Raw genomic sequence first — 23,504 nt, 5'->3', positions numbered from 1 at the left:
TCAAAAAATCTCGCATCCTCGCCTTCCAGCGAGGCGAAGAACTGCCAACGGTAACTGTACATACCACATCCTTGCCACCAGAAGTGCAGACATTTACGGGCCCGCCTGGGCAGCAGCCTCTCTGGGCAGCAAGTGAAACTGGGAACAAACGTCATACTACTACGCAGACGCCATTTGCCTCTTTAGAAAGTTCTTCATAGCGCTATCGCTGCAACAATTTATTGTACAAAAATGAAACTGGTGGACGCTCTCGTGAGAAAAAGGTGTGGGTGCGCACACATGTGCATCTCACAACCGGCACCAAAAGCGCTAGGCTCTTTTGCGTTCCTCATTTTTGGCCCCGTTAGTTTTAACCTTCGCAGGGACGCATATCGGCACCGCGTTCTCAGACCACCGGTCGCCCAAGCAGAGGAGCCTCTCGATGCGAGGTTGCAGCTCTGTCCCGTTCTTGCAGGAGAGCGTGATGCTGTCGCCCAGGTCGTAGGATTCCTTGCGCCCTTCCAATGCGGGTCCGCCCGGTCCAGCGTCAAAGTTCCCGCAGGCTTCGATACCTGCGGGTAGAATATCGATTGCGCATAAGGCACAGAATATGCAACGACATACAACATACATTGCATACAACAGATACTTTGCGGATTCCAGGAAAACTGCAACAAGAACGCGCCACCCATTTTTATCGAGTGGTACGTATTTCAAGTAACCAAGCGACGTTAACCGCAGCTGGCTTGGGAGGTAGGACAATTTATGACAAAAAGTTTCAGCGGAAAGTTCGAAGGGAGCTTTTGCTCGAGTCTCGAGCCAGAGTTTGACGTCTTGACGCAAGTTTCTGTGCAGAGTTCCAAGGAGTAATTAAACAATAGAGCTAAGGCGTCCCATGCTTTGAATTAGGCGAGAGTGAGTTAATGCGCCAGGAAGAAATGACACCACCGAGAAGTGCACGTAACACAGGACACAACAGGCAACGCATCTTTCTCAACAAAAAATATCGCTAAGCAGATCTCGGATAAGAGCATGCTAGAAACGTTTTTGTAGCGATAGCTACACTACGACACCTCCACCTCTTCGACCGTTCAGAGTGGAACCACTTGAGCTCCATGGCGGTGCCGCTGGTCACGTGGATGATGACGTGGTGCGGCCGTTGGTCACGTAGGTTGGTCAAATGGTGCGGAGCAGCGGCAGCTGCCGGCGGCGCGGCGCGCAACAGCTGCAACAGCTGTGCGCATGCGTCGTGTCAAATGGGACGAAGATGAAGAAAGAACGCCCAGCGAAACGGAGCGGCGAAAGACTGACTTTGAAATTTGACTGAGCGAGTTGCACTCGGCCAGATGTAGCCACCACGTCACTCCAAGTTTAACCAGAGCAAAACCACAGCTATTTTTTTTGTACTGAGTTTTGTGCTGTGTAGGTACACATTACTCAAGGTGTAAAGTTGATTAAAGCACACTAAAGAATGCCGTGCTCTTTAGAACAGCCTTTTCGGTCCTGGGTTCCATTTTCTAGGTGTATACAACACTGAAGGCGCGCAGTTTATTAAAAACCGAGTAAATATACGCTGTGCTGCTTATGTATGTAGCTGGCCACTTCATACCTGCGAATTATGAATGAAGTCAGAAGAAGCGAGAAAAAAATGAACTTTTGTCACGAGGACGCAGAAAAAGAGTTGTCTCCAGAAACAAGCTTTTATGCAGAGATATTAAAGAGTCATAAGAGTGCTCGACTAAAGTGGTATTGGTGCCTGACGGAACAGTCAAATCAGGAAGAGTTACCAATTAAGAAGTATGAAGTCTGAAGTCATCAATGGAGTATGCTGTGCCCTGCCTCAAACCACGCACTGGCACTTGTATATTAACTATAAGCTTCACAACACTGCATAAAGTTTGACTACCTACTGATGATTAGAATAGATCTGCCATGCGCTGAGTGCGTACTTTCTCATTCTAGAATATGCTCCACTTATGAACAAGGAAAACTACGACCGAGACGAACTCGCCCAACGTTTCTGGGCAACACGTATACAAATCGCTTCCTGAGTCCCATGCTCTTCCTTTGTTTGTCCTTGCTAACTATACGACGAAAAGGCAGTGTCTATTTAGTTTCCAAAGCAACAGTTTTCAAAAAAAATTCGAACGATTAGACACCTGATGTTCCCATTTTTTGAAAGCAGTTGGATTTACTCTCGATGATGACTTCGATGCTCTGATGGCTCATTCGCACACGCACACACGCGCAGGCACACGCGCGCGCACTGTTGTGCTCGCGCTCCCTTCCTGCTGTTGAGTTCGGCGAAGTTGGACATAGGGGAGTATTCCCTGAAAACCACCGCGAATGTGAATGAGCCCTCTGGAAGAAACGTGGCTGCAGGAACATCGGGTGCAGCGACGATAATAGCGTCCCCATGTATTCCGGTCATCAGACGACGAAGTACAAGATCAGTGTTGCCCTCTTGAGTCATGCTGGGGTTGAACAATTGCCGAGTGCCGCGCCTTCGACAGAGGTTCCGCGTTCCGGTCATCAGTACAAGATCTTTCAACCCCTGCTGGGAGACAGCCTGCGTTCCTGTGTCACGCAGGCGGCTTCCGGGTCCACATGGGCGCAGTCCGGACACACGTGCGCGCCTACCTGGAGGCCGCGTTGACGACAACGTGACCGGATCCTCTTCCCTTTCCCTCGACCGAGCTTCGAGAGAACATCAGGACCACCCTGCCGTGGGTGGTACCACCAGCGCCATCGTGTGATTGGACATCATACTTCGAATTGTATTCCCCAGCTAGGGATCTGGGGAATCATCATCATCATCAGCCTTACTACACCCACTGCAGGGCAAAGGCCTCTCCAATGTCTCTTCAATTAAGGCTTGCAGCGATGGCGTAGAGGTAGAACATCCGCATCGCGTGCAAGAGGACCGGGGCTCAAATCCTGGTGCCGCGCAATTCTCCACCGTGTTAAAAAAATCCGCGTGTCAATGGAATTGCATAACCAGGCATGGAGGGCGGCCTGCTCTTGGTAACCAGAACCGACAACGCACTCTCTCACCAGAGCAGGATTTGGCCACCCTGGTGTAGTACTTGGCCACAACCTTCTATGATCAAACCAATTAACTGGGGAATACGAAGAGTATTTAACGAGCTGCTGGCTTGGTACCAAGGAGAGCCCCCCTCTTGAGAGATACACTTTGCTGGGAGAGACTCCCGACTGTTAAGAAGCTCCCTTTACTGAGAGGCACTCTCAGTTGCCCTTACTTATACATTATGTAAATAGTCTTTGTTTAAAGTTTTCCAAGATTTCTTCCTCCGATCGTCCTCGTCTCTTCTCCGGCCCAGTCACGCTACCTGAATCCCAACAACTGGATGGCAACGGTGGGACGTCCACGTGAAGTTACCGGCTCCAACGGACCTCGCCAGCTACGGGACTGACAGGCGTCAGCTATACCTTGGCCGGGGGAGTGCCCAAAGTTTTCCGTTCATTTCGCCAGACCGTACTAGCACAGGCAGATGCTAGATGCGGATTCCTGTTGTCTGGGAAATTGATTTAGGGAAAGTGTTCTGTTCCCTTCAAGCTAGGGCTTTTGTTTTAGTGGGCTTGCTAACGCATGGTGGAACTCACGATGTAGAAGTTAAAAGTGCAAGAGCTGCTCGAAATTTCCCAGGATCTGGGGATTTCGCTACGTTCTGCGAAAAGAAAAATAGAAATTCTCGAGGTTATGCGGCAGGAGGAGGTGACTACTGAGGAGGTCGACGAGGCTAGGGAAACGATCGTTGGACGCAAAGAAGAGCAGAAAAGACGGGAGTTGTGCGAGCAGAAAGAAAAAGAAGAGCTTCGGTTGGCTCAAGAAAGACGGGTATCGTTCGAGCAGAAAGAAAAAGAACTTCGGTTGGCTCAATAGAGACGCTTTCTGAGGTCAAGGAACAGGCTGCCACCGCCTAACAACATTCCCTCTAATGTGCTGCCTCCAGTAGAGCTTGCCAGGTCATTAGAAGAAATTGGCAAAGGCTTGAAACACCGTTTTTCGGCTGCGCTCTCTCGCCCACAACTGCTTGGGAATCACTATGATGGTTTCCTTAATGTCTCGGTTTCTGAGCTCTCCCAGGTGATAAATCGGTTACCTTCTGCAGCTCCTGGTCCTGACCGTGTCACCTCTGCGATGATTAAAATACTGTTCGACGAATCCCCCAATGCTATATTGGAGCTGGTAAATTACTCTATTAGAACCCCATGGATCCCGGATGTATGGCGTGTTTCCAAAATTATCCCGGTGCTTAAAAAGCCAGGCGAAGGGTTGGTCTTAGACAACATTCGACCAATTTCATTGACATCGAATCTGGTGAAATTGGTTGAACGCGTGCTGTATGGACGAATCATGCCCATTATTACTGAAAAGGGACTACTTAACCCCTGTCAGATTGGTTTCAAGCCTGGGTGCTCTATATGGTGTGCGCATACTGACCTCGAAAGCCGTGTCCGACTAGCGCGCCGGCGTCGACAGTATGCTGCGCTGGTAACTCTAGACATCTCGAAACCATATGACAGTGTCGAACATGGGCCTCTGATGTACAGACTACGGGCTCTGGGCTTGCCAAGTTATTTTGTGGAATGGGTGTCAGCTTTCCTGGCTGACAGAGAATTTTATTGTTGTCAACGCGGAGTTTCTACAAGGAAATTTCATCAATCTAGAGGTATGCCTCAAGGTGCAGTCCTCTCCCCTGTTCTATTCAACCTCTTACTCAGTTCGATTCCGACTTCCCCTGACGTGACTACGTACGTGTATGCAGACGATATAGCTTTCTTTGCTGCTGCGAGTGATTTACATTCTGTGTATATGGTTTTACAGTCATATTTAAATTCCCTTGACCGATGGTTATCTGAATTACACTTAAGTCTTAATGTAAACAAGTGCGCTTTGTTACCTTTTCCGGTTACTCAACAGGTACATATTTCATTGTCTTATCGTCATCATGTCATTCCTCAGGTATGTTCCCTAAAGTATCTAGGGGTAACTTATGACTCCTCTCTCTCTTGGCGGTCACATATAGATCAGGTTGCTGCGAAAGGGATTCGGGCGGTAGGCCTTCTGCGAAGGATGAGTAGCCCTCGCTGCGGTATGCGCAGACATGCTCTTCTGCTGATTTACAAAATGTATATCCGGCCAATCTTGGAATTCGGTTGCGTTTTGTTTTCTGGAGCTGCTGCATACAAACTGCGCCCACTTCTGCTCTTAGAGCGAGAAGCTCTGCGCCTGTGTTTGGGTCTCCCTAAATACGTGGCAAACAATGTTTTGTATCTGGAAGCGCGGGTGCCGTCTCTTACTGCAAGGTTTCGCCTTTTGACAGTACAAACGTTTTCAAAGTTTTGCAACTCGGAGCAGCATGCATCCGAGTTGATCTTCCTAGGGAAGCGAGCGGAGTTCTTGGGTGTCGGATGGTCTCGCCTTCAAACTCCCCAAATCTGTTTCGTTGAATCTTTGCTGGGCCCACTCAACGTGCGAATACCTGAAATTGTTCCGGTGCGGTCCATCCCTGCAAATGTGTCTATCATCTACGATGACATTTATCTATGTAATGCAAAATTACTGCCTTTCTCATGGTTAAATGGTATGTTGCAGGATTATTTGTCGATCTTCAGCTCACATGTTGCAATTGCGACTGATGGCTCGGTGTGTGCAGAAAAGGCAGGTGTAGGTATTTACTCCCAGTCCCTTGACTGGTCTTTTTCTCTCCGTCTCCAAGATTTCACTCCTATCTATCTGGCTGAGTTTCTAGCAGTGGTTCTCGCTCTGCGCAAGGTACCAATTTCTTTATCAGCAGAAATAATAATTACGGACTCGTTATCTTTATGCACTTCCCTCTCGGCGTCCACTGAATCGCAGCTCTTTCGGATACTAAAATTCCTGATTCCTCCACACATCACATCAATTCGACTTCTTTGGGTTCCTGGGCACAGGGGTCTTCTATTAAATGAATCAGCTGATGCTTTAGCGAAGGCAGCCCTGCGTGGACCGATTGTTGACCCGCTTCCAACAACTGCTTGCATCACGGCGGCACGCTTTCGACGGTACACTGTAATGAACGAGTTGGGCGCATCAGCGCTTACTTCCTTGGACGACTTCCAGCACCTACTGTTCCCATGGAGAAGCTCAGTCTGGCGATCGCGCAATCTTGAAGTTTCCTTCACGAGGCTTCGTTGCCGGGTGCCGCATATAAATTTTTACCTATACAGGCCTGGTCTGGCGTTCTCCCCATTGTGTCCGTATTGTGCGGAGCCGGAGACAATAGAGCACTTTCTTCTTTTTTGCTGTCGCTACTCATCGATTAGGAGGCGACTATTAGAAGTTCCAATACAGAATCTCAGTTTGCGCCCGTCTTCTGCGGTTGTTCTGTCTCTTGGCGCTTCTATGCTTGGCCATACCAATGGGAATGTTTGCTCTGCCGTTCAAAATTATCTCCTAGAATAAAAACGTCTACCATCATGAACTTTCGTCCTGCCCATCCCATTATCAGCTTCTCTATTTCGGTTTTTACAACCACTTATAGTAATCCCTACCCCTTCTTTGCCTAAATTTTAGTTTGTATGACCCCCCTAACCTCCTGCAACCACCTCGGCTACGGAAACTGTGCGATCCAAATTTTGGTAGGTAATACCATGCTTGCCACATGCAACTGGTCATTTAAATAGTCACCGCCTGGTTATGGCCAATCCCCCTTGTGGGTATGTGCCATTGTGTGAGGTCAACAACAACAACAAAGAGAGCCGGGAGGTCCGTGGGGCTGAGGAAAAAGCGAGAGAACATGCTGGAAAAAATGAACGAGCTCGAAATCGCGTCGAACGGAGGGAATTTGGCGCGTCTTAGCCCTGTAGGTTCGGTAGAGGAGCAAGGGAGGCAGAGATTGCAGGATCTCGTCTCACCATACCGCGTGGGAGGCGATATTGCACTCCTTTTGGTAAATTTCGAACGTGCATGCGGGAAGGTGCACATCGACAAGAGCGCTTGGTCGGAGAAGTTACTTCTTCTCCTTCCGTGTGAGGCGGCCGAAGTGGTGGCTCGCCTCTCACGGGAAGAGTGTGATGACTACGACAAGGTAAAGAGCGCACTGCATAGGAAGTCCCGGCTTTTTTGCTGAAGCCTTTAGGCAGCAATTCAGGCAGGCAAAGAAAGGCGGATAGTCGCGTACTGACTTCGCGTACCGGCTTAAAGTCAACTTAAAAGAGTGGCTTAAGACCGCTGAGGTGCACGGAAGTCGTGACAAGGTACTGGAGTGCATCGCCCTAGAGCAGTACTATAGCGCGATTCCAGAAGATCTGAGGATATGGCTGCAAGATAAGCTAACAGATATAGACCTAGACACAGCGGCACAGCTCGCAGACAAGTATTACGATCGCCGAAACCTCCAAAGCAAGGCAGGGTACGATAACTGGTTAGGAAAGGGAGAAACCTATTTACAGAGAATCCCCGAAAGAAGGATGCCACCAGCACGCCGGGATCACCGAGCAGAGGATGCGGGATCAAAAGGAGGAGGTAGCGAAAAAAAGATTGGGTCATCCAAATCTGCTGATTCGCCGAAACAGCAGGCACCTGGAGCTCGCGCATTTTAGCGCGAAAGCCCATTTTCTGCTATAATTCCAACAAGGGTGGTCACATCTCATTGAACTGCAAACAGCAAAAGATGGCGCTCGCGTGCATGCTAGAGTCGGAGGAAAACCTTAAATTGCTGGAGCCATATATGCGGGACGTGGTGATAAATGGCAAGAAATTCAGAGCACTGCGGGATTCAGCGGCTACAATGGATGTTGCTCACCCGTCTTGTGTTTCCTCCACGGATTACACCAGCGAATGCGCCTGGAATAAGCAGGTCGCCGAAGAACAGAGTGCATGCTTGCCTATAGCGAAGGTGACTATAAAGGGGACTTTTGTCAGGCTAGACACAGAAGCGGCAGTTAGCGCAAACTTGCAGACACAGTTGCCCTACCTGTTTTCGAACAAATCCGAGCAGCTGCTGAAAGAGAAAGGTCTCCATTTCACCTCAGGCTTGGCTTGCATGGCGCTAACACGTTCTCGAGCGCGAGAGCTCGCAAAGAAACTCGACTACGCTCCGATAAATGAGCAGGCACCGAACCATTCTCCCGACCAGCCGGGGGATCCTTGCAGGAAAACTGATCCGTCTAATCCACATGAGCATGATCATGATAGTGTTCCCGAACCAGCGGTAACTCATGAAATGCAAGGAACTGCCGATTCCGTAGAAAATGCGGCAACAGGAACCAACGCGAAAGGTTCGACATTAACACCTGCTTCTACTAGTTGGGAGGATTTGACTAACGTTGATAGGAAAGCACTCATTGCAGAGCAGAAAAGCGACCCATCGTTAAGCGAGAGAGGGAGTCGCCAGAAAGAACTTCAGCTTTCATGAAAAATCTGGAAATATTGCGACTCAAAGGGACGCGCATATGAGCAACTCCTGGTGCCTGAGAAGTACCGGCGGCAGCTTCTAGAGCTCGCGCGCGCGCGCGCGCGCGCGCGCGCGCCACACACACACACACACACACACACACACACACACACACACACACACACACACACACACACACACACACACACACACACACACACACACACACACACACACACACACACACACACACACACACACACACACACACACACACACACACACACACACACACACACACACACACACACACACACACACACACACACACACACACACACACACACACACACACACACACACACACACACACACACACACACACACACACACACACACACACACACACACACACACACACACACACACACACACACACACACACACACACACACACACACACACACACACACACACACACACACACACACACACACACACACACACACACACACACACACACACACACACACACACACACACACACACACACACACACACACACACACACACACACACACACACACACACACACACACACACACACACACACACACACACACACACACACACACACACACACACACACACACACACACACACACACACACACACACACACACACACACACACACACACACACACACACACACACACACACACACACACACACACACACACACACACACACACACACACACACACACACACACACACACACACACACACACACACACACACACACACACACACACACACACACACACACACACACACACACACACACACACACACACACACACACACACACACACACACACACACACACACACACACACACACACACACACACACACACACACACACACACACACACACACACACACACACACACACACACACACACACACACACACACACACACACACACACACACACACACACACACACACACACACACACACACACACACACACACACACACACACACACACACACACACACACACACACACACACACACACACACACACACACACACACACACACACACACACACACACACACACACACACACACACACACACACACACACACACACACACACACACACACACACACACACACACACACACACACACACACACACACACACACACACACACACACACACACACACACACACACACACACACACACACACACACACACACACACACACACACACACACACACACACACACACACACACACACACACACACACACACACACACACACACACACACACACACACACACACACACGCCATTTTACGGGACGTTGCGCCGTTACTCACATTAGCGCTTTTAGTTGAACGCATGCAAAGCGTCTCGGCTGCTGACGTGGAAGACGCGGGCTCAATCCCGGCCGTGGCGGTCGCATTTCGATGGAGGCGAAATACTAGAACCCTACGTATTGTGCGATTTCAGTGCACGTTAAGGAGCCCCAGGTGGTCCAAATTATCCAGAGTCCTCTACTACGGCGTCCCTCATTGACTGAATTTTTGGGACGTTAAACCCCGTAAACTAAACTAAACTATGCAAACAGAGACGCAGCGATAAGCTCAGCTTTTTTGCAGCTACTGGTTTTCGGAATGGCAGCCATCGTTGTCAACAAACTGACACTCTTGTTCAGGCTAGAAGCGCCGGAATTGTCACTGTGAATAAAAAATAAAATTTATAAATAAAAAATTATCGCTACACGTTTTGTTACAGGCGAGGTGAAAGAAAACGAAAGTCCTATGCCCCAGTTACCGCCAATCAACGTACTCAAAATGGCAGTATCGATGAATTCAGCTCACTTTTATGCCCTGAGGCAATAAATATCGCTTAAAAATACAGTCAAAAGCTAGGGGTCGTGCTTCAATGGGCGCTGCCATGGATGTCACCGCGGGAACGCAGATCGCTCCTTCCTGTCCTATTGGCCGATCGGTCCTGGTCCGATCGTACTTCCCGCTGGGTATTTCGGCGCAATTTCTGCCGCAGCGGCCGATTCCGCTCGCTCTCGTAGCCGAATGCCGAAGTTTGGATGAGCCATCGCTGTAATGAATGCTTTTATCTTATTTATTTATTTATTTGGGAGATACTGCAGTCTCAGAAGACCAAGCAGGTGGGAGCATACAGATACAAATTTTATTATAGAAGTGCTTTCAGAAGCATACCTGAAACGTGAGCTTGGTTCAAGAGAAGCAGGCACTAAAAAAATGGCATGCACAACGGTTTATCAAAGGCACCAAAAACACATCAAAAGTGTAAAATTATGATAACATTATACATTCGTAACAAACGGTTACGAACAAAAACGATAAACACAGTAAAAAGTTGAACACGGAACTGTGCTTGCGCAAAATAATCACAGTTGTATCACAAAGAAACCTAAAGCATGCATCAAGATTGAAACACAGTGGTTAAAGCACACTCATAATTTTCCGAAGAAAAAACTGTTGGATGCAGATCATTACACTCGGTTATTGTTCGTGGAAAGAATGAAGACTTGAACAAATTTGTGGGCGTGGCATATGGGAGCAAATTGCGGACGTGAGACGTGACTATGCCTGGATCAACGCGATGGAAACGGCATGATGTAAGTGTTTGAGTTAAGATTTTGGCGCTTTGTGTAAATGGCAAATAAGAACTTAAGTCCCGCAATTTTCCTTCTGATTTCAAGAGTTTGGACGTTATTGTCTGCGAGGACCTCTGATATAGAATGCGTAGTCTCATATTTATTAAATACTAAACTAACTGCGCGTCTTTGAACCATTTCCAGCATTTTCTTGTCTTTTATGCAGAAGAAATCCCATACCACTGAAGCGTACTTGAGTTTTTGTAATATAAATGTTTATAGGCTTGGAGTATTTATTTCGAGGGTGCCTGTTTTAACTCATGTCGCAGAAAGCCAAGTCTGCGTGTAGCAGAAGCACAAATGTTACTAATATGTGTAGATTAAGAAAGGATGTTATTAAGTGTAATCCCCAGGTATTTGTATTCGTTAACTTTCTTTGCAGGGCTGCTATTAACTTGGCATGAAAAGAGATAGGGACCTTTTTTCTTTGTGACACGAAGCATCACTATTTTTTGGAGTTTAACGTTATACCCGACTTCACACACCATTCATTAATTTTTCTCAAACTGGTCAATAGGCGTTTTGATAATTTTTTATCATTTTCGCATGTTATGTGCTTATAAATACGCCAATAATCTGTAAACAGGCGGATGTTGACATCAGGATGAATTTCAGTAGTAATGTCGTTAACGTATACTAGGAAAAGAATAGGCCCTAATACACTTCCCCGAGAAACTCCCGATGAAACTGGTAACGTTTTTTCAGCTACGTACAGATATTCCGCTTGTGACGTGGAGTAAGACCACAAGGAAGAGGCAATAAATCACAACCATTATAATCATCGAGAGTGTAATTGAAGCAAGAGGTATGGTAGCTAGGGAGGATGCTGGCAAGCTCTAGCAAGAAGCAAATGATCCCATTAAAAATTGCTAGAGCATGGAAGGCTCAAGTCGCGCAAATAAAATAGGGCTAGCGGTACTGTCAAAATTTTCCTATGAGCATAAAGGGACCCAGAAAGGGGGTCTAAAAAAAATGTGATATTTTAATGCGTTTTGTGGAAGCTGAGTTATATGCAGACAAAATTTGAACTTCTGCGTCCTCGCGCCTTTTCCTCTCCTCTCGCACGCCAAAACGGCGGTGCTCCTCCGCCGGCCCCACGCACTCGGCCCCTCTCCTACCTCCGCCGGCTGCGGCGCGCGCGGAGTGGCCACGGCCGCAGTAGCGCGTGACGTCTGGAAGAGTTTGGCGCTGTGAACCAATGATAACCCCCCGCTGCTGACGTCATTTGTAAGACATGACGTCGTCTGCCAGGTTTCCGTGTGAAAGCCCGGCACCGCGCGTCACCGCGAGGTGCGAAAGCGGGAATTTTTAAAAATGTTTTGTAAATTTCCCGCGCCCGCTTCTGAGGTCTCGTGCGCGGCATTTACGCTCGGTGGCCTGTACTCTACATAGTGCAAGCATTTTAAAGCCAAGCTCAAACACCCCTTTCTGTGGCCCTTTAAGGTTGCCTGCATAAGAAAGAATAATACGGGCGGGCACTAAAGTATAAACTATAAGCACTGAAGTATTCACGTACTAAAGTAAAGGGCACTGAAGCATGGGCGAACACTAGATTACGGAAGAAGCATGAGAGCAGTAAACAGGAATCAGGCACGGAGGGAAACCACATGGGCCGTCTTTGCCAAAAGTATGCTACACAACGCTTTGAATTCCAGCCGTATGGTGGAGCACCTACAGCCCCCCTGAAGAGCAAACGGTCTTGAAAGGTGCAGGAAATGGTTACTGCTTACTTGAGACAGATATATAGCTTAAGAGGTTCCATGCGTGCTCCACCATATGGCTAAGAAACAAACCCTGTTGCCTGGTTGCTTTAGGAAAGACAGTGCGTCATACGTGCCAACGTGGCTAATGCCGTTGGCACTTCTGGGTAAAATATAGTCAAACTATTTTGTAGACAACCGACATATCCATGTCACGATGGGTGAAAGTAGTGGCGTAGAGTAAATAGAAATTCCAGTGGTAACGACAGAAAGTAAAGAAAGCCATAAAAGCTATGAGAGTTGAAAAACGGCACGTCAAAACGAAGTAACAGCAGATCTGTTGAAGGACACCGGAGGCGGTGCGATAAAACAAAAAAAGCTCGCAGCCTAGTGCGAACGATGTCTCTTAACTTTTGAAGAGTACCAGAACCATAGAAGATTGCTAACACATAGATAATCCACAAGATAGGAGGCACCAAAATCTTGAAAAATTATATTCCGATTAACTCACTGTCCGTTTATACAAGGTATAAGCGATTGCTGATACGAGTAGCATCAGAACGGGATAGGTTAGTTCCCCGAGAAGGTCTTAAAATATAAACTGGGGCACCACACCGTGCTATGGAAACAAAAATAATATGTGTAGGCTTGAGAAGTAGAAACAGCAACGTGGATAAGGGGCACAACTCCAATTCATGATATCCTAGCTGGAATCAAGGCGAACAAAAAGTGGCGGAGACAGGACATAACAGATCGATTGTGAGGGTAAAAAAATGGATTCATGGAAAGCAAAACATTTTCGAGGGCGGCCGAAATCCGGGTATTGAGATAAGGTGAGGAAGCTGGCTGAGATAGAATGACTGTGTTTAGCGTAGGTAACAGATAATTGGAGATGACTGGTAGAGGCGCTATCACGCATTGGACGTGATGCAGCTGATCATGACGGCGATGATAGCAAACCAAAACTTCAGTGACATTTAGCCATCTGTGCCGAACTCGACTTCCTTCTTGACAAGCGGACCTGGAGGCTTAAAACGCAGAGAAAGGATTAAGACTGTGTAAACCTGAACAATTTTGAATGAAGTTTTACTTCCTCTACCCGGATGCGGGCACTGCGCGGTAAACCATGAGCATAAGCGGCAGCGTAAGTGGCATATTGCGCAAAAAACAGCTGCAGTGACTTACATGTAATGTTCGGCGGAAGGCTCCAAGTGCCGTCGTGGAGGCAGCTTACGGCGGTCACATTTCCCACCAAGGTAAAGCCGTCGTCGCAGAACGCCCAGAAGGTGCTGTTTTCCGGTACTTGAGTCTCGTTCAGAGCAATGACTAGCCCAGGAGGGGCGATTTCAAAAAACTTTTTCCCCAAGCAGTACTTTTCTGAAAAAAAGCGAAGACTCTGCTCAGAAAACCTACAAACGTGTAGCCTCAACTTTCCTCGCCCTAGCGCAGGTGACCGGCGCAGTCTTTAGACCTTCTGACTGACTTGGCACCCGCAGTAGCGTCCCGCATGCGCCGCCACTGAGTGCAGAGACAACACTATTTTTGTTGTGAGACGTGGCCAGGCATCACTGCGCTATCAGGCGCTGGCTCTGCCAGGCGCTCTTTGGCCGTCGCGGTGAAAATAGAAAAAAAAAGACGTTCTTTTTTCCAAGATTGCGGAGAAAGACGGGTTTGGTTCCATTCCGATTCCGGGCAAAATACTGGTGCGGTTCCGATCCTCGGTTGGTTCCGGTTCCAGGGCGGTACCCTGGTTGATTTGATTTGAAAGCGACTCACGCTATGAGGGACGCTGTAGTAGAGGGCTGCTGATAATTTATACCACCTGGGGTTCCTTAGCATGCACTGAAGTTCCACAATATACGGGTCTCTAGCATTCAGCCTCCATCGAAATGCGACCGCTGCGGCCGGGATCGGACTAGCATCTTTCGGGTCAGTAACCGAGCACCATGACCACTGAGCCACCATGGTGGCGGAAAGAAAGAGTAATTTACTCATTGCTTATTGCAATTCACAGGACAGGATATAGACGAGGTGTTATAAATGATAGAAAAATATAGCCTCACCCTTGTTGACAGTCGCTTCGTTCAAGTAGGATTGCTTTTTTTACGAATGCACATATTTAACGAAAAGGTTAGATGGAACGATGTCCATTTGAGTCGCTGAAAACAGGCGAAAATATTACAGCTGGAAATCAGGAGAACATCCAAGAAAGCCACCAGTGGGGCTGTTTTCGTTTTCGCAAAGGCAGTTTTATTTACAAGACTTTACAAAGCAGGAATGCAAGGTTTACGTAGTACCGGAATCAATTTAGACTCCTGCACTTGGCATTGGTTGTGCCTTTGTATAAGCGCACCATGTTGACGCAGCCACAGTCACAGCCATGGTGTAGGTACCAGCGCTCACTAGAGAGCTTGATTTCGCATCACTGAATAGTTTTATGCGCCTTTGGCAGGGCGTGCAAGTTTTTTAAATAAAGAAGTGCAAGTTCAGAATTACGATATATTTTCAGCTATTACGCCAATCCATGCTTCTTATGATGCCCTACAATTCTGCCTTTTAAACTATAAGCACATCTTTGGAGCAATGGTAGGCGACGCTGGCCAGTGGCACCCTGGAAGACCAGAGGGCACTAGTCGTCATTGCTAAAGCGTTGGCGGACGCTACTGGAGTCCTGGACTGAGGACCCCGCCCACAATCCGCTCCGGTCTCCTTTTACATAATAAATGTTTATTCTCTCTCGCTCTACCCTACTGAAAATGTATATAGGTTTGAACGGGTCAGCAAATAGGATTATGGCACATTTGGTTTGGCTTTATAGGATGGACGTCCCAAAGCGGCTCACTCTATGAGGGACGCCGTAGTGGAGGGCTCCGGATAATTTCGACCACCTGGGGGTTCTTAACGGGCACTAACAATGCACAGTACGCTAAATTTTCACTATTTTCCCTCCATCGAAGTGATACCGTAGTGGGCGGGTTCGAAACCACGACTTGCATGTACTGTGTGATGTAAGTGCACGGTAATTAACCCCGGGTAATAGTAGTTATACGGAGCCCTCCACTAAGGAGTCACTCAAAGGCTGAATCGGTTTGGAAGCTTCATCCTATAATGTTAAACGAAATGTGCCATAATCATATTTGTCTCCTATTCAAACCTGTGCACATTTTTCAATAGGGTAACGAAAGAAAATCTGCTAATAATAAGCAATTTGCAGGATAAAAAATGAATACACTACAGTTTGCAGGATGCGCTGTACACCGTAACGACGCGACAGCTAATAGAAATGTCCAGCTTTGTTCTTGTATTGTATTAATCATGATAATCAGCCTGACTGCGCCCATTGCAGGGCAAAGACCTCTCTTTTACCCCTCCAATTAACCCAGACCTGTGCCAACTGCGGCCGCCTATCTCTGCAAACTTCTTAATCTCATCCGCCACCTAACCTTCTGCCGCCCCCTGCTGCGCCTGCCTTCTGTTGGAATCCACTCCGTTACCCTTGATGGCCAGCGGTTGCCCTGCCCAAGCCCAATTCTTCCTCTTGATTTCGACTAGGATATCATCAACCCGCGTTTGTTTCCTCACTCACTCCGCGCGCTTCCGGTCTCTTAACGTTACACATATCATTATACTTTACATAGCTCGCTGCATTCTCCATAACTTAAGTTGAACCCTTTTGGTTAGCGTCCACGCAGCTGCCACATAGGTGAGTACCGTAAGGTACAGCTGTTATAGTATACTTTTCTCTTTATGGATATTAGTCAACTGCCATTCATGATCTGAGGAGAACCTTCCCAATGCGCTCCACCCCATTCTTACTCTTCTGGTTATTTCACTATCGAGATCCGGATCAGCGGTCGCTGCCTGCCCTAAGGAGACGTATTCCCTTACCACTTACAGCCACTAGCTACCAATTCTAAACTGCGCTTTCCTTCCGAGAATGTTGAACATTACTTTGGTTTTCTGCATATAAACTGTTAGACCGACCGTTCTGCTCTGCTTGTCTGGGTCATTGATCATGCTTTGCAGTTCAACTCCTTAGTGACATAGCAAGGCAATGTCAGGACCGAATCGCAGATTACTAAGGTATTTTTCATTAACTCTTATCACCAATTGCTCTCCATCCAGGCATCTGAATAGCTTCTGCAAACAAGCGGTGAATAGAATTGTCGAGATTGTGTCTCCCTGCCTGGCACCATTCTTTATTGAGCGTACAAGTGAAGGGAAAATAGGTGCTCGTTATGGCATACATGACGGAAGCCAACAGCCACCGACCATGTTTCTACGTGGCACTCGCAGTAATGCAGGACGTACTACGTCCGCCGCTATGGACGAGCGTGGCGCTGGTGAACACTCTCAAGGTTCGCTTATACTACACATAAACCCCCGAAAGCAGCAGATTGGACCGTCGTTGCCGTAGCTCAGTTGGTAGAGCACCGGACGCGAAATTCGAAGGTCGTGGGTTCGGATTCCACCTGCGGTATCTAGTTGTTTTTTTCTCATGCTTTGATTAATCTCCGACTGATGAAATACTACAAATGAAAAAAAATACGTCTCCTATGCTCTTTGGTTTCGGTGGCTGTTGGCTTCCGTCATGTGTACCATTCCTTACTGGGTTTTTATCGCTACTTTATGGACGACTTTGGTGGCTGTGCAGGAGTTATATATATATTCCAGTGTTTTTGCATGAGGTCTTTTTACCCCTTGATTCCTCAATGACTACATGAATGGTAACTTCAACGGAAGCTGCTCTACACATGGTTCAAGCAGAACGCGCGTACGACCCCGAAGCAGCACGGATATATGTGCGGAAGTGCCACGGATTTGCAGTGTGCATAGAGCGATCCAGTACCACGTTTCCTGGCACAGCTGCATGCCCACCAGCAGGCCCAAACCCCTACCCCGGCACCAGCGACCCCGGCCGCTCCTACCCCCACTCTTCCACCGCCACCTCTCCCTACTCGCGAACCGCCGGCTAAGAATCGGGCCGCAACATTCACTACCTCCCTGACCACACCAACCCCGACCAAGGGAACGCCAGCCATGCCTCCCAATTGCGAACAACTCATGGAGGCGAGAATTCAGGCGGCGGTGCAGACGGCCATCCAGGCCTTCACAATTCAATTCGCCAACCTCACTACCTGTCTAGACGAATTTGCTCGCCAAATTGACGAGCGATTTAAGGAGCAAGAGGCTCGCCACGCGACAGCCTGTGCTGCCGTGCGGCCTAAAAAGAAAGCCCGGCTCCACTCCGTCTCCAACTCCTCCACGGCAAACGACAGCTTCAGTGATGGCGAGACCACGCACTAGCCTCACCATCTGGCAGTGGAACTGTCGAGGCTTTGATTCCAAGCGGGGGCTGCTTCACCAGTTCCTAGCTCGGGCAGACGGCCCCGACGTGCTCGCGCTGCAAGAGTCCTATAATCCCCTCACCCTAACCAACTACGTACCCATCGTCCCGTTTTCTCCTATACCCCCTCGGATTGCATTTCTTGTACGCCGTGCGCTCACTACTATATCCCACCCCTTAGACGTCCCCGAAATAGATCATCTCCTCATCGAACTCGTGTCGCAGCGCACTCGAGACACTAGTCTCTTCATCCTCAACATATACAGCCACTTGAAGTGCCTGCAGCACAACTTCGACCGACCATTCAAGCTTGCCAAGCGAGCCGCACACAAATACCCGCTCCTGATTGTAGGGGACTTCAATACCCCGCACACGGCCTGGGGCTACACAGCCGACACCTCCAAGGTGCACAGGGTATGGCTCGCAGCTCAGCAAGCCGGCTTCTCCCTCCTCACAGACCCCACCACCCCTACTCGCACAGGAAACAGCGTCTGCGCACACACTACTCCTGACCTCACCTTCACCCACCGCCTCCTTCACGCTGCGTGGTGTAACACCCAGGAGAATTTGGGTAGTGATCACTACATTATCGAGATTCTCCTGCAAGCAGGCCCAACACGTAGACCCTCTCGTGATACTACCATCGCGAAGTGGGACTCGTTGCGCACCTCCCGAGCAGCTCACACTCTACACACTATCTTAGGCATAGCTACTTGGTGCGACCAACTCCAGCGTGACGTCCGTGCCGTGACTTGCCAACTCCCAGAGGACTGCACTGCAGACACGATGGATTCCCATCTCCTGTACCTATGGGAGGCCAAGGCGGGTCTCGAACGGAGGTGGCGGCGTCAGCGCTGGAATAGAATACTCAGACGCCGGCTGGCCCGGCTCAACAAGAATATTGAGACGCATGCTGCAACTCTGTCTCGCCAAAATTGGGAATCCCCCTGTAACAGGCTGGACGGCAACATGAGCCTGCTCCAGACTTGGATCCTAATCTGCCACCGCATTGAATCGACTCAGTCTAAGACACACCAGAAACACAACCTCATGAAGCTCATAAACACATCCGAGGCCTCCCTGCAGGAACTCCTCGAGGAGCTTCGTGATCTCAACTTCCCCGCATATCCCACCGCAGACTACGCTGACTACACAGGCTCCCCCAACGACCTTGTCGACCAACCCATCCCCGAGGCGGAATTGAGGGCAGAACTTCAACGCCTCAACGTGTCCTCAGCGCCTGGCCCCGACGGAGTGCTAAACAAGGCACTCCGCAACCTCGATTCTTCCTCCGTCAAAGCCCTAACAGACTACGTCAACGAATGCTTGCTGCGCGGCGCCCTCCAACCTCAGTGCAAAGACGCTACGTAAGTCTTTATTCCCAAATCCGGCAAACCACTTCTCCCCGCTAACCTCCGTTCCATCTCTCTTACGTCGTGTGTGGGCAAGCTCATGGAGCACGTCCTCCAGACCCGGCCGAGCCGGTATTTGGAGAACAACAACCTTATGCCTTCGTGCATGTTTGATTTCCGCCTGGGTTTATCCACCCAGGACGTCGTTCTACAACACAAGCAACACATCCTTGGCTCCCCCGCGGGCGACACCAATGCTATCCTCGGCGTCGACCTAACAAAAGCATTCGACAACGTTACCCACGCAGCCATCCTAGAAGGCCTCCACGCCCTAGGCGTAGGCCCGGGGATGTACAATTACTTCCGCGATTTCCTCTCCGAACGCACAGCCACACTCACTATGGGCGACCGCCGGCTGTCCGGTGTCTCATTGGGAGCACGGGGAACTCCTCAGGGTGCTGTACTGTCTCCTGTCCTCTTTCCTTCTCCAACTCCCCCACCAACTCGCCCAAATACCCGACATATATTTCAGCCTCTATGCTGACGACATCACTGTCCGGGTTAATCGAGGCCGTGATGCCGACATAGAACACAACCTACAGTCGGCCCTCAGCATCATCGACTCATACGCTCGCGCGCGCGGCCTAGTCTGCTCCCCTTCTAAATCAGAACTATTCTTCTATAGTCCCAGGCCATACGACCCCGCCAACCCTCCCATTTCACTCACTCTAGGGAACCACCCCATTCCCCTGGTCTCCAAGATTCGCATCCTGGGCCTCGTCCTTCACTCCCACGGCGCGCATGGCAACGTTATCCAAACTCTCCAGACCCAAGCCCAGCAAGCCACCCGTCTCATTCAGTGCGTGGCGAACTTGGCCACGGGTCTGCGAAAGCGGAACTCTCCGCCTCACCCAAGCCTACTTATTCCCCTACCTCCCTCTAAAGCAGAAGGAGCGGGACCACATCAACGCGCTCCTCAGGAGCTGCACGAAGGTCGCCCTCCGCCTACCCCCAGCACCACTACTGCCCGGCTCCTCAACCTCGGTACCCACAACACGTTTGAGGAGCTGACAGAAGCCACCCTAACAGCACAGTTGACTCGACTGTCGAGTACCGCGGCAGGCCGCACTCTACTTTGTCAGCTAGGCATCGTCCCGATCACCCATCCTACCGAGGGGGTTCCCCTACCTCCAGACCTACCCTCCCGTCTCATCATTCTTCTAAACCGTAAGAACATGCACTCCGAGCACGATGGAGAACGCAGGGCAGCCCGCGCCAAAGCCCTGCACAAGCTCTATGGTAACAGTTCCGAGGTAGCCTACGTGGACGCGGCAGCATACTCGTCGGGCTCCCGCATGGTTCTCGTCGTCGCTAATAATTAGGCCCGATTAATCGCATCAGGATCCGTCGCCACAGACTAATCGGAAATTGCAGAGGAAGCGGCAATTGCACTCGCTCTCATCTCCACCTCTGCCACCAAAATTCTCTCCGACTCAAAATCCGCCCTATCCAATTTCGTCACAGGCCTGATATCCCGCATCGCGGCTCGGCTTCTACGCTTCTGGCACCCCACCCAGCCCGTAACCCTTATCTGGACCCCCGCACACGCAGGCTCTCGGGTAACGAGGAGGTCCACTCCCTCGCCCGAGGTCTCACTTTCCGGGCCGGAGTTGGACCTCCTCCGCCATCCCAGGAGCGTCTGCTTACGCTCAAAGTTATTCTTACCTGCTACCGAGATAGCCGGCGAGTTTACGCACCGCCGACTCCCTCCCTAACCTTAACCCAGGCCTCCCACTGCCGCCGACTCCGGAACCCAACTGCTCCCTACCCTATTCTCCTTCATGCCTGCTACCCCGATCAGTTCTTCGCTTCCTGTAAGCTCTGCGGGAAACCGGGAGACTTTCTTCACGTCCTCCTCTCAAGTCCTACACTCCCACACCCTCCATCCCCAACCACGGCGGAGTCATACTGGGAGACTCTCCTGGCCAGCTCCGCTGCTGTTGACCAGCGCTGGATAATTACCGACGCCCTGAAGCGGATAGCCCTCCAAGGGCTGTCCTTTGCCCTGTAAGGGCAGCTCCCTAAGGGTTGCCTCATGCCATGTTAAGGGGTTTTGCCCCCATTTGTTTTGGCAATAAATGTTTCCACCACCACTACCACGTTTCCTGCATTCCAGAGGTGGGCATTTGACCTCAAAATCTGGACCTCACCTCAACCTCAAAAAGAATTTGTCGACCTCACTCAACCTCAACCTCAACTGATGAGGTTGAGGTCTCCTTAAACGCCCTCACCTCACTTTTCCTGAGGCCACTGCTGACCTCACTCAACATCACCTCAACCTCAAATTGTGAGGTTGAGGTCGGCTGCTCGACCTCAGAAAGCAAACGAAAACAAAAGGAAATGCGATTAAGAAGTTTTTCAGTTAAAAACAATTCTTGTGAGTGAGACAGGAAAGCCAAAATAATTATGGTATTATTTAATAAGGTGTGTACAGACACTATTGATGTGCACGCAAAAGGAGAAGCTTATAATCCGGGATGAACCCTCAGAGAGTATATGGCCTGCGGGCAGGGGTGTCCCATACGCGGTTACCCCCAGTACGTCGGTGAGTACTTCATATGTGTCAATATTTGGCAACCTGCTTTGTGTATACTTGTTCGCATTGGAAGCCTCAAGCTCATTTACGCACGAACTGGCAATTGACAAACACGGACCTTCTACACCATCTACCAGAAATTGGTAGGAGTGGAGGGGGGGGGGGACGTATTCACGGTACCCTTTTCAGGCGTGAGAATAGTTACCGAATATAAAGAAACTGGTCGTCGATGTACTTTCCAGTGCGACGGTTATACAGACGCATATCAGTATATTTCGATTTTCTAGCTCTACCCGGAATAGCGAGAATGCTCTTTTCATGCCTCTGTATGTTGCCTTCGAAAACACTTAACAACCTGCGACTGCAGTGCACCAACAGAGGCACGTTGTATTTATGTCTGTGTAGACGCGAGCAGCTTCTTTTAATAATGCGAAAACATTAGATGGCTCACTTTCAAGGTCATATACGCAAAAAAGTGTCCGCAAGAAACGGCACAATGTGACGTCACGAGCCGACGAGTCACGCGACGAAGATTATGACGTCACATAATTAGTCCATGCTAATTAATATAATTAGGTAACGCTAAGGCTAATTAGTATAATTCGTGACGACATCATATGAATGTGACGTCATACCAGGTCACGTGACAGCGATATAATGTGCCATAAACCTATTCACGTGACGACGCTGTAATATGACATCACGCTTACTCACGTGACAACGATGTAATTTTCGTCATACGAGGCCCCCATCCACCCCGCTTCCACCCCCCTTGCAAGATCGATATGAATCCCACGTTACTACACATATGCGCATCACGCATATGTGACGCATATGGCTCTCGAGATGATGGCGATGATGGTGATGTTAACAGTGTATTCTTATGAGCCCAGGGAAGTGTGATATACTGCTAGCAAATTTAAAGTTGCCAGAATATTGATTAAATAATGTACATTACCCAGCAACCGACGAAAATTATTGTTCGGGAAAATAAGAATACCCGCAGCTAATAATTAATGATGATGGTGTTGACGTTCCTGGGAGGTCAAGACCCTCCCCCGTTTCCGCCACTTCCCTGCAGGCGGCGATGGTAATGGTTTCGAAATCCTGGGAATTCTCCGATGACTCGGTGATCCCGCGACATTTTGCAAGAAAGGGCTAAATTACGTCTTCGAACACTGTGCCAACTATTAAAATCACACGGGTCAAAAACAACTGGTCTAGAGTGGGCAGCATGAACACCGCTCTCTCTGTAAAGAGCACCATGGCTCTCCTCTCAAATTTCCCCGCAGCGAAATCTTTTTCCGAGCCCCCCCCCCCCCCCCGACACCGAGGGGAAAAAAACCACCAAAATACTCATGCGCCTCAAGAGATTCTGGGTACATTTCGTCAACCAGTCTAAGACA

General features: G+C 49.3%; 1 protein-coding gene across 7 annotated transcripts in view; it reads right to left on the bottom strand.

Moving 5' to 3' along the window:
• Window positions 1-202: 202 nt before the first annotated feature.
• The window catches only part of LOC144114394 (sushi, von Willebrand factor type A, EGF and pentraxin domain-containing protein 1-like), a 226,465-nt gene continuing 203,163 nt past the window's right edge, over window positions 203-23,504 (bottom strand). For 6 of the 7 annotated variants that reach the window (XM_077648114.1, XM_077648121.1, XM_077648117.1 and 3 more), the window contains 2 exons: window positions 13,989-14,180; window positions 203-551 (listed from right to left, as the gene is read on the bottom strand). In XM_077648114.1, coding sequence (XP_077504240.1) covers window positions 310-551; window positions 13,989-14,180 — 434 coding nt within the window. In that variant the 3' untranslated portion in view covers window positions 203-309. The remainder of the gene's footprint in view (window positions 552-13,988; window positions 14,181-23,504) is intronic. The other variant, XM_077648119.1, reaches the window with a different exon arrangement.

This window comes from Amblyomma americanum, chromosome 1, assembly GCF_052857255.1.
Source record: "Amblyomma americanum isolate KBUSLIRL-KWMA chromosome 1, ASM5285725v1, whole genome shotgun sequence".
Classification (NCBI taxonomy): Eukaryota; Metazoa; Arthropoda; class Arachnida; order Ixodida; family Ixodidae; genus Amblyomma; species Amblyomma americanum.
The sequence above is the reverse complement of the archived record's forward strand: the minus strand, read 5'-3'. Positions and strand labels throughout refer to the sequence as shown.